Source organism: Penaeus vannamei, chromosome 38, assembly GCF_042767895.1.
Source record: "Penaeus vannamei isolate JL-2024 chromosome 38, ASM4276789v1, whole genome shotgun sequence".
Lineage (NCBI taxonomy): Eukaryota > Metazoa > Arthropoda > Malacostraca > Decapoda > Penaeidae > Penaeus > Penaeus vannamei.
Genome location: NC_091586.1, coordinates 8,647,875 through 8,660,374, shown reverse-complemented (window position 1 = coordinate 8,660,374; position 12,500 = coordinate 8,647,875). Strand labels below are relative to the sequence as shown.

Sequence of the window (12,500 nt, the reverse complement as noted above, 5' to 3'; positions counted from 1 at the left end):
TCAGAAGCTTCTGAAGACCACCTTTTCCTTCCCTTCATCCCAGACGTACCTACATGATTGAAGACAAGGCGTTAAAACTTATTCACATTATTAATCACTTTATGCCTCCCAATGTTCCCAAAATTGAAAACTAAGACTAGCATCATATCAAAGAAAGTTCGTACCTCTATTTTCTGTACACATTTCTTCAAGATTATCTGTTTCAAATATGATTTGTTTGGAATCTTAAGTACTGTCTAAATTTCTATCAATTCTTGTGATGTTCCTGGTCTGTGATATATAGTGATGGTTCTGCCCTCTGCTGTTGCTATGAAGATCCTGGTCTCGTATTTCTGGGCGTGTGGGAATAGGTTTTACAAATATAAAGGGTGGGAGCTGAGTTATGTCTTTTTATTGCTGAAAAATCTGTGGTATTTTGAAACATTTCTGTGCAATGTTGCTCTTCACACATAACTGTTGCATGTTGTGTAGGATAGCGTTTGGTGTAAGTCATGCACTCATATCTGTAAATAAGCAACAAAATCATCCAAAAGATATCTATTCAACATTCACCCTTCATGTCCCTACGCATATGACATAGAAGACAGTATTACAGATATTACCTAAGGATTTGCAGTTCGATGTAAAATTTACTTGGATAAATAAACCTTGCAATTGCATTCAGACATTGCATTGTTAAAATATTTCTCTCACCACTGATATTCATTTTCATAGATTGGAAAAAAGGTGATTGTTATAGAAAGTTGTAGTCAGTCATTCAAGATGCAGTTTGATCTTCATATGATGATTACGAGGCACAAGTAGGCTTACTTATAAGGTGCTACAAACCCAGGTAGCTTGCGAGGGGGTTTACCCCTGAATTAGGTGGTTCAGGTTCCCGCGTTGGCGCACCGACCTTGCCCTAACTCCGCGCATGCGCGTGAGTGGATCGTGGTGAGGAAGCGGAGGAGTGGGGAGGACTTGCTGGACCGCCGTCACTCGACCACCACTGGGCTTTAGGTTTGGTAGTTCTGTTCTTGATTATTTTTCTTGGTTAGGGTTGGATTAGGATTAGGGCGATTTCTCGGAGATCGCGTAGGCATATGCGGTGAAGGTTTTGTATATTAACTATTGAAATAATAATTAAATGTAAGGAATTTAATTTATTCTTTTTGTCCACCTATAATTAAGCATGGATAAGGCTTATAATTAAGCATGGATAAGGCTTATAATTAAGCATGGATAAGGCTTATAATTAAGCATGGATAAGGCTTATAATTAAGCATGGATAAGGCTTATAATTAAGCATGGATAACGCTTATAATTAAGCATGGATAAGGCTTATAATTAAGCATGGATAAGGCTTATAATTAAGCATGGACAAGGCTTATAATTAAGTATGGATAAGGCTTATGATTAAGCATGGATAAGGCTTATAATTAAGCATGGATAAGGCTTATGATTAAGCATGGATAAGGCTTATAATTAAGCATGGATAAGGCTTATAATTAAGCATGGATAAGGCTTATAATTAAGCATGGATAAGGCTTATAATTAAGCATGGATAAGGCTTATAATTAAGCATGGATGAGGCTTATAATTAAGCATGGATAAGGCTTATAATTAAGCATGGAGAAGGCTTATAATTAAGCATGGAGAAGGCTTATAATTAAGCATGGAGAAGGCTTATAATTAAGCATGGATAAGGCTTATAATTAGGCATGAATAAGGATTATAAATGAATACCAACAATTAATGCTAAACAGAAATCTTATGATTATGGAAATTGAATAATAGATTACATATGAAACGAATGTTACACTTCATTCACTATTAGTCTGTTATTATGAATCAGTAGTCCACGCATCAGGTCGAGATATTAATCATTGGGCTTCTAGCTTGTTCTAAGCATTAAGGAATATTTACAAGGACACCTGGTCATTTGGAAAACAACCGATTCACACATATTACACCCTGAAGAATTGAATAAAAAAAATTTAATTGTAAGACTGAATGGCTGTATGAAATAAATAAAAGTCACAACTTAATACATTATCTATTAGGAGATTTAAACAGAAAAAAATGAACTTGTAACGTAAAATAGCACTTGGGATACATCTGTGTAGGGGGGGGGGGGGTGCGTGTATCCAAAACGATTACAAAACACACAAAACGTGAGATAAAAGTGAAATGAAATACAGCAACAGATTTTATACTTTTTATGCTACAACTAGGGTTGCCAACCGGCCCTTAAACTACGAATCGTTCCGTAATTGGAAACTCAATGACGCGCTTAGTAAACTGATACGTGACTCACTTTGCTCCGTATTGTTTACACTCATTAAAAGAGCAAATCTTATTATATTATAAGTGTTCAGTTCTGAAGCAGTATTCGCAGAAAAGTTTTGAAAATTAAGAAACTATCGAACTTCAATAAAACGACGAGGTAATTCTCGTAAATGTCATATCTTAGTGTTTGGGCTTAGTAAAAGTAAACCCTTTTGTTCTGGAAAGATATTCACTTTGAAAAAATTACATTTAAACTAAGATAATCGGTATAGTATATACAAAATGGGAAATGGTGGATGGTGTCGAGTGTTTGTCAGTAAATATAAGTACATGTCGGTAATTCTGAATGTTTTAACTCTCCAGCTTAAAAATGTGTTCGCATCTGGGTGTGTGAATTCTAAAATTTGTTTGTGACTTGTTAGCGTTACCTGGTTTATCAATCTATCCTGATTATGCATTTGTTGCTAATTGCGTCTTTGCAATCTTTGCGATCCGTGTATTCTTTAAGAACGAGACCGAATTTAGTATAGCTTAATGGTATTTCAACTCTACTAATTCCAAGCATGTTATGTTTCATAAAATTTGTTTATTTAGTTTTATACTTCAAATATTTGGATTTTAGGTCCCACAGCTAAACTGTTCTTTGTACAGAAGGTATGCAATGCATGTCATTTTCATTGGTTAAAATACAATACCGATAAAATTCAGGTTTGTTTATTTTCTCTGAATTGACAGGCCCAAAGACATGGGGTTTGCATAACTTTAAAACCATTTAAAACCATTTCCATATAGAAATACTGTATCAGTTGTGAGTTTTCCAAGGTCGAGGGTAGGTTGAAGTGTGGCACCATGGAGTTGGCAACACTAGCAACAACAGCAAAGAGGAGGCAGTTCTGAGAATCCTTTTTGTTCGCTCGACTTGTGCCAGGGTCGGATTTAGGCTTGAGGAGACCCTAAACTGCAAGGAGCTTAGAGGCCCCTTTAAATAAAGGTATTCCAAAACAAAAATTTTAATGCTTTAAATAAGAATGAAAACAAACAAAATACTTGTATGAATGCAATGCACAATAAATTCTACATAGTCAAGGCGCCAACTTATAGTCGACGTAAATCTAACCCTGACTTATGCATCTGATAAGTAAATGTAAAGTATCTTTGTTGAATGGTAGAATATAAAGTATGTTAGATCATGTATCAAGTGGTATCTGTACTTTCATGTTGACCTCGCATTCAATGCCATGCCATCCTATATTTAAAACCTAGTTATTCCTTAAAAGTTAATATGGTTTTCTGTGGTTCCAAGGGGCTTTATCCTAGTGGTAGAAAACGAGATATTTTGGAGGGAGGGATCTTAATTCATCGCCAATAGTTTAAACAATATCGTTCACATGTTACATTTTCTATTTTTTCGTGTCTTAATTTCTCGGATGTTCTTACTCACGTGGGACACCTTTCACACAATCTTCATTTCAACACAAGCATATTACTTCACTCGCTAAGCCAACAGAACACATGTTCTCGAGGCGACACCTACGACTGCACACCAGGCATTAACCGGTAATTTTGGAAAAGGACGTTGATTTCTATATTTTTTGTTGATTCTGTTGCTCGATTCCATCGGGAATGGCTGGAATGTCTTTTCCATACTAGAATCGCGCCACTCTTGGCATCATGCGTGTGCAGTGTGGAATTCTCGATCTCTGCTGAAATCACAGAACCGATTAAGTTACTATATTGGCTGCCGCCCCCCCCCCCTCCCAACCCCAGACAAGAAAAACAAAGAATCCTCAGCGTATTTACGGCAGGAGAGAAGAGCGTCAGACTCGGCACCGGGCGCTTCCACGTGGCGTTCGTACGCACGCGGTATTGTGTATATAAATTCACTTCCATGAAAATAAACGTAACACCATACCTGTGCAGCGGAGGGCCGGGTTGCGGGTCGTCGATACCAAGTGGCTTGCGTGAGCGTCGGAGAGGTTTGCGTGAGCAGGAGCGACGGCTTGTTGCTCATGAAGTGCAAGACACTTTAGAGGACAGCACTCTGTGTTCACGTAATAGTTTCAAGCTAGCCTCGTCTTCAAAATGATTTTGACTTTTATATGGTCTGATACGACACCCTGCACACACGGAGACTATGGCGAAACATTTTCAAATAAATTTCATAGCTTCTATATTAGCTAATGTTCAATCATTGACTGTTTCCTTGTGCCGTTTCCCCACTGGCTATTAAATTAACCACCAAACTATTGGCCAGTGAAATCATGATACTGGCCGTGACGTCACAAATAAGATAACAGGAATAGTACGTGAATGAAAGTCCCCGCGCATGCGCAGAGGAGAATTTGGTCAGTATTCCCTCAGTGACTGTAAATCGCACCTCCGCTTAATACTATTTTAAAGTATTTTGATAATTAAATAGCTTCTTTATTATTCATTTGCGAAAGTTTATTTTAAGAAAAGTGATCGTTAATTAAATATCTTCAAAGGAAGTTTATCCCCCTCCTCTTACCTTTCCCCCTTTTCCTCATCCCCCCCTTCATTTTTTCCTCTCTCCTTCACCTCCACCCCCACCCCCACCCTTCCATACCTTTCTCTATTACATTCTCCCTTTCTCTGTCTATCGCTGTCTTTCCTCTTTCTCGGATCGATTCGTTGTTATTATTTTCCATTAATACCCACAATGCACTTTTGCCAAAACGTAACTCTTGCACCATGCGCAACGTCAACAGGCTCGGGCAGGGAAATGCTTCGGCTGCCGGATTCACTCGCAATCTTGGCGTTACAATACAAACAATAAAAAAATTAACATGGATCTGCTCCAGATATGTAAACAAGCACACAGGCTTGTAATCATTCTCAAGATTGCAAACACCCTCATAGCATTAATAAACACAAATATATATATATATATATACATATATATATATGTATATATAAACATTTATATATACATATACATATATACATTCATATATATATATACATATATACATTCATATATATATACAGTAGTGATAATATGGACACAGCAGCCTCATCCCCAAGGGTCCCCCCCTATGTACCTAACGTGTCATAACAGGAAGTGACCTAATGACTTCCGGAAGTAATTACCGTAATCGATTACGGGAAATCAGTAACCTTGACTAATGATGGAGAACACGCACACCTGACGGGGTGCCCCCCCTCCCTTTCCTCTCCAAAACAACAATAATAATAATGAGAATACGAGAAAGAGGAAGAAGGAGAGGAAGAAGAAGAAGAGGAACAACAAACAAACATGGATCCTGTTGCCGCAGATCAAACTATCATCCTAAGAGCAGGTGTCACAGGTTCCACCACCCCAACCCCTCACCCAAAAACACCTTGGACACACTAGCCTCACCCCCATGGGTCCCCCCCTATGTACCTAACGTGTCATAGCAGGAAGTGCCCTAATGACTTCCGGAAGTAATTACCTTAATCGATTACGGGAAATCAGTAACCTTGACTAATGATGGAGAACACGCACACCTGAAGGGGTGCCCCCCCTCCCTTTCCTCTCCAAAACAACAACAACAATAATAATAATAATGAGAATACGAGAAAGAGGAAGAAGAAGAGGAAGAAGAAGAAGAAGAGGAAGAAAAGGAACAACAAACAAACATGGATCCTGTTGCCACAGGTCAAACTATCATCCTAAGAGCAGGTGTCACAGGTTCCACCACCCCAACCCCTCACCCAAAAACACCTTGGACACACTAGCCTCACCCCCATGGGTCCCCCCTATGTACCAAACGTGTCATAACAGGAAGTGCCCTAATGACTTCCGGAAGTAATTACCGTAATCGATACGGGAAATCAATAACCGTGACTAATGATGGAGAACACGCACACCTGAAGGGTGCCCCCCCTCCCTTTCCTCTCCAAAACAACAACAATAATAATAATAATAAGGAGAATACAAGAAAGAGGAAGAAGAAGAGAAAGAAGATGAAGAAGTACAATAAACAAACATGCACCCAACTGCCAACATTTCGGTACCCCACTCCTCCTCTCTAGAGCAATAATGATAAGAAGAGGAGAGGAAAAAGAAGAAGAAAAGGAAGAAGATGAAGACAGGAAGAAGTAGACAAACAAACAAACATGCATTATCCCCATACCCCAAACACGCTATGGACCGAATAGCCTCACCTCCATAAGTACCGCCCTGTGTACCTAACGTGTCATAACAGGAAGTGCCCTAATGACTTCCGGAAGTAATTACCGTAATCAATTACTGAAAATATATAACCATGACTAATGAGGGAGAATACGGTCACCCGAATTATGTCCTCTCCTCTCCAAAGCAATAATAATAATATTGAGAATGAAAGGCAGAAGAAAAAAGAAATATGTACTCTGCTTACATAGGTCAAACTATCAACCTGAGAGCAAGTGTCACTGGTTCCACCTCCTCCTCCATTCCTGCAGGTCACAGGAAGATGATGAAGAAGAACAACAAACAAACACGGATCCTGTTGACACAGGTCAAACTATCATCTTAAGAGCAGGTGTCACAGGTTCCACCACCCCCACCACCACCTTTCTCAAAAACACCACGGACAAAATTATTCACCCCCACCTGACATAGGTCAAACTATCTAAGACCAGATGTCACAGGATCTCCACCACCCCACACCCCTTCACCCAAACACACCCTGGACATATTGGCTCACCACTATAGCTACCCCTTAACGTGTCATAACAGGAAGCAAGCCTAATCACTTCCGAAAGTAATCATCATAATCGATTACTGAAAAACAATAACTGTGACTAATGAGGGAGAATACGCACACCCGAGAAATGCCCTCTCCTCTCCAAAAACAATAATAATAATATTGAGAATGAAAGGCTGAAGAACAAACAAATATGCACCCAGCTGACATGGGCCAAACTATCAACCTGAGAGCAGGTGTCACAGGTTCCACACCCTCCCCCTTTCCTGCAGGAAGAAGAGTAGAAGCAGACAAACAAACAAACAAGCACCTAGCTGCAGGTGTTACAGGTGATTCACCCCTTCCAGCTTCCCCACATACCCCCTCACCAGAAGCAATGATAATGGCTATACCTCATGTCTCAACATGTAAGAGGAAGAAGATGAAGAGACAAACAAACAAACATGTACACAGCTGCTGGCAGAGGTCAAGGTATTGATCCAATAACAGGTGTTACCTTCCCCCCCCCCTCCTTCTCAGGTCGAAAGAGGGTCATTTCCGGCGTGAATTAGGTCACATAGCTATTCATCGTGTTTAAGCTTGTAGCAAAACAAACTGCGCCATGTACTCAATATACCTTTATCATCTTCAAATATACACTAGCACAAACAACTAGACATGCTTAAATCATACTTGGGCCATATGTCCATCCCCCGCGTCAACTAAAAACTAACATCTTCCTCATCGCTCATGGCGATGATTACCAAGTTGCCACGAACGTCGCCTCTCCCGGGTGGGGTCGGGCGACATCGATGAATGCGAGGTTGTATTCCGGTAACGAGTATGAAAGTGCAACCACTTCCATGACGACGGCGCTGCTATCTCGTCCAATTCTCACTCCATTTACGCATGCAAAAAAAATAAAAAATAAATAAAAAAATAAATAAAAAAAAAAAATCACTCTCAAAAACCATACATGATAACTTTTATCACATATGCGCAATATAACAAAGGAAGTCCTCACAAGAATAGCAGAAATGACTTATCTTCGTTGGCAATTACTGCCTTTGAGACCTCCAATCATTTTTTAACATGTCATAGCAGCCGTTTTTATATTGCTAATGATTCTTCACAATAACTATACAATTCAGCGAAAAGGATCATAAAACTCTTGTTGCAGACAATGTCTTTATAATGGCTTTCAGCCTTACACAAACGCACATCTTAACAGGCGACAATGCAATGTAAGAAAATTTGAATCGAGTTTTAATCGACTTGAATTTAATGCGTAAATATAAATGTGGCAACCACCTTCTCGCATATTTGTACATGTCGATGTGTCACATTTGCGAGATAATTATCCCGCCACACAACCGATACATTTCAAAACCTGCTCGTTCTACTGTATATACAAGCAAGCTTGCGAAAATTTGTAAAAGTGCGAATTATTTCATAAACTTGCTTGAGGGCATAAATTCAACCAAACTTTACTTCTCGATCTCCCGCAATCGTCTTTCTCACCTGCCCAAAAATATGCGGTTAAAGATCGAACTAAATAACCTCTCCGTCGGCCTACTGTAATTTACTTTATCGGGAAACGCCCATCTAGACACCATTTTTAAAAAGTAATGCATACTTACCTTTGATCAAATATCCCTGTACAAAGAGAAACAACTATTTTTACACCGACATTGAAGAAAACTTACTGCTCGACCTCTTCAATATTCTCTGATAAACTTAATATTCATACATGTCACATTACGAAACACTGATATGTCTAAACATCCTCGGCTAAGATATAATGTTTCACTAATTAATTCACTAATTGCCATAACAATGAAAACTGTTAAAAGGTTCCTTAGAACAATTCATCTTTTAAAAAAATGTATAAAAGAGGTTTTAAGCAATTGTAACACACTTTTTTACGTTTTAGCCATAGGCTCTGTATCTAAATGAAGACGTTTTAGGATAAAATGATAAAACACGTTTGCCCTTCTTGTCATAGAGATTTTATCATTTTACCTGTATTACGCACGTTTATGCACCATTTTTTAAGTAATGCATACATTTTCATCAAGTTACTCGCTAATTGTCGTAGCGACGAAAACCGTTAAATGCCCCTAAAAACCATTTTCACCATCAAAATAAAAGAGAGAGAAAAAATGTATAAAAGAAGAAGGCCAATTAATTGTTAAATTACTATTTGCCGTTTTAGCAGCAGATTCTTTATCAAAGCAAAGGATTCTTATATGATATGATACAGTTTGAGGATAAAAAAGCTCTTTTGTCATAGAACTTTTATAATTTTACGTCTATTGGACACAGATAAATTCGCCTAAAACCGGGATTATCAATCAAGGATAAATTTACTCCAAAGGAGTAGAAAGTGTACATGGCACTCTCGATGCAATAGGTCTTAGCAGTTGGCATGCGAATATCCATTTCTTTTTTTAAACCAAGTCATCAGTAACTATATATTTTCCATAATCATCATATTACTTGCAAACAAAGGCACTTACTTTTTCTTTCTATGCGACTGCATAAGACATTCCTGATTTTTACACGACAGTATAGGGGCATATGGCGAGCAACATAGAGTCAAGGAGGTAAATTATAGAGGAAAGGTTAAAATCACACACCAAAAGAGAAAAAGTGGCAACCGAAGCAATATTTTTAGTACTTTTGCCATTAGTGGCAAGTAGAAAACATTCGTTTGGAAAAGAAAAGTCGCATAACACCATAATAAGGGAGAGAAAAGCGTCCTTTTACATAACTCAGAGAAAGAAAAAAGTGACTTTTTACTCAAATACAAGAACGACTGAAAGTATATATACATATGGGTGGAGCATATGTTTTTCAGGTCATGAAAATATAGGGCAAAACCATTAAAACGTTCTCGCATTGCTGTCATCTTTAACAGAAGACAGGTATATTATCAGTAAAATAAGTTTCGTGCAATTTAATACATTTGTCTTTCCTGTAATAATAATACAAAAAGTCAATTTGTTCATTAATACTACTAATGTCTTATTCCTTTAAAGATGTCCTCCTAAACAGTGATGATGCTTTGTCCAATATACAGATGATGGAAGACCTTACACAGACGGCTGAGAATACCGCGACTCGTCACGAGCTATTGGTCTCACCAGCATACTAGGCGAAAAACAAACAAACAGAAGTACTCGTCTCGACTCCATTCGTGAAGAATTGCTTGGTTAATGAATATCTCACCTTTAAATTGCACCTTTTCAGTCATTTGACCAAGGTAAATCCCCATGTTCTAGATAGGGAGAATGACACGTCTCTTTGCTGGTCCTCGTAGCACATCCTTCTACACACCTGTTCGTTTCGCTAGTTCACGCAGTCTGTTTCCCCTATCAAACATGCCATACCTTGTTGGTGGATCCTATCCTGGCCCCACCCCCTCGGCTATACGCGATAGTCAAGAAAAAGGTAGTGATTTTGATCATAAATGTAGGTATAACATGACTTCACACGTCACTGAATATGTATCTCCAAGACTTGATATGTATTTGGAGATGCGTGTAATCATACGAGTATCGAGCTTGGAGGTCCCTTGTGAAGAAAACGCAAGGATTTTATAAAACCATAAGACAGTAATATTTCTTGATAAGTATTTGAAAATACTAATAACCCATATAATTTGTCGGAAAGAAAGGCGAAAAATTGTCGGAAACATTTCTCAGAAACGAATCTGTATAGGTTGCCAACTAATTCCATCAAGTTTTACTTCTTTTTCCTCGCAATTCATCTTCCTTTCCACACACAGATACACGATGATAGGAGGAGATGACTTGCAGTTTTTTTTTCTGAGATGGTACCTCCGACATCGGTTACGGGTCTCCTTTGTTCAAAAGAGCATTTAGATAGAGGCTTATGATTTTTAACCTTATCCGAGTCATTCCATAATCGTATTTTCTCAAATTTTATTATGTAAAAATATGTAATCATTCCTGTATGACAAATCTTGCTTACATACAGTGTCAATAGTTTCATAAAACCTTGTTGTATAAAGAAGAAATTAACAACATTACTATAAAGCTTTAACGTACTTTGCCTCAGAAAGGACTTTCATTCAGCAGATAAACGGTTTGTTATCACCCACCTCTGCGAAAGAGGTGGGTAATAGTGCGAATTATTTATAACAAACAAGGGTGCCTAAGAAAGAGGATTTTCATTCAGCAGATAAACTGTTTGTTATCACCCACCTTCGACTTGTCTGTTCTCTCTCCCTGTAATACTAGATGCGGTTTAAAAAGGCATATTACTATACGTTTATTTCCGCACGCGCCGCACTCATCGCCGGCGTTGTTGCGCGCGAGAAGTACAAACGCCCGCGTCAACGTCAACGCGTGACAAGGCATTTATAAATAGCAACACACCAACGGGACATTGTAGGATTTAGCGACTAATAGTTCGGAAATTTCTGTATCCACTACGATGTTTACGTTAGTGGAGGACCATAAAGATTTTATGTCACAGGAAAAGAAATAGATATTAATGCTTTTATTATAGCTGTAAATGATATTTAGTCAAAAACACTATCCCAAATTAAAGCCCGTTAGGGCCTGCGCATCCCCTACGACCCCAACCTCATCCCTTTAGTAATAGGGAAGGGAGGGAGTCGCCTGTCGGAACTCGGTGAAAAGCACAATGTGGAGGTCCACATTGAAAGGGCATCACAGTGCCTCTTCGTGAATGGCGATGGAAAGAATGTAAAGGAATTTGCCGAGGAGGTCAATTAAATTCTGTAAAATGCCGCCGCAGGGAAAAAGAACAAGAACCATCGCGCAGTCTACCGTGAGAAGGTAAAGAAGGATGCCTATGCCCCTACCCCCGCTGGATAGGGCAGCCATCCTCCGACATTCAAATTCGATCCTCTGCAATTTCCACCGATACAATCCGCCGCCGAGCAGGACAAACTGTCGAAAAACAAAAAACAAAATAAGGAAAACAGCCTGCCGCAGAAACCTAGAAAAAAGAGTAAATGGTAAAAGTTTAAATGATTATAATATGAAAATAAATAAGGATGAGGATCGCCACCAGGATAAGCGACATGGCCACGAGCGAGTGGAGCAACACCACGACCGTGTTCAGAGGCGATCCTTTGCCAGAAATGGCGCTCCACACCGATCCCAATCGCCGGACGGACCGGATCACACTCAGAAGGCGGCTCAATCAATGATAACGATGAAAATTTTGATAACAATATATATATAATATTATATATATATACATATATATATACACACACACATACACAAATATTAATAAATTAAGGATTTTGAGAGAGAGGGGGGAGACAAAAAAATATATATCTATATTTATCTACATATACATTACTCTATATTTAATGAGTTGGCACACAAATAGCGATTAACTAATTACAATTGTTATATATTATTGTCAGAGAATCCACAATAATCATTCCTATCAATAATCATAACAACAACAAAACCGTCTATTTGGGCGCGAAGGTATCGCAAATTAGTCCTTATCGGCAAACTTCCTATCGAATCAGCTGAGCCTTTGTTTGAC

The 12,500-nt window shown here is 38.7% G+C and overlaps 1 protein-coding gene across 1 annotated transcript in view; it reads right to left on the bottom strand.

The window, feature by feature from the left end:
* LOC113806692 (sonic hedgehog protein) overlaps window positions 1-4,533 on the bottom strand; it is a 29,022-nt gene extending 24,489 nt beyond the window's left edge. The window contains exon 1 of the mRNA XM_027357856.2: window positions 4,181-4,533. Coding sequence (XP_027213657.2) covers window positions 4,181-4,279 — 99 coding nt within the window. The 5' untranslated portion in view covers window positions 4,280-4,533. The remainder of the gene's footprint in view (window positions 1-4,180) is intronic.
* Between the last annotated feature and the right edge of the window lie 7,967 nt (window positions 4,534-12,500).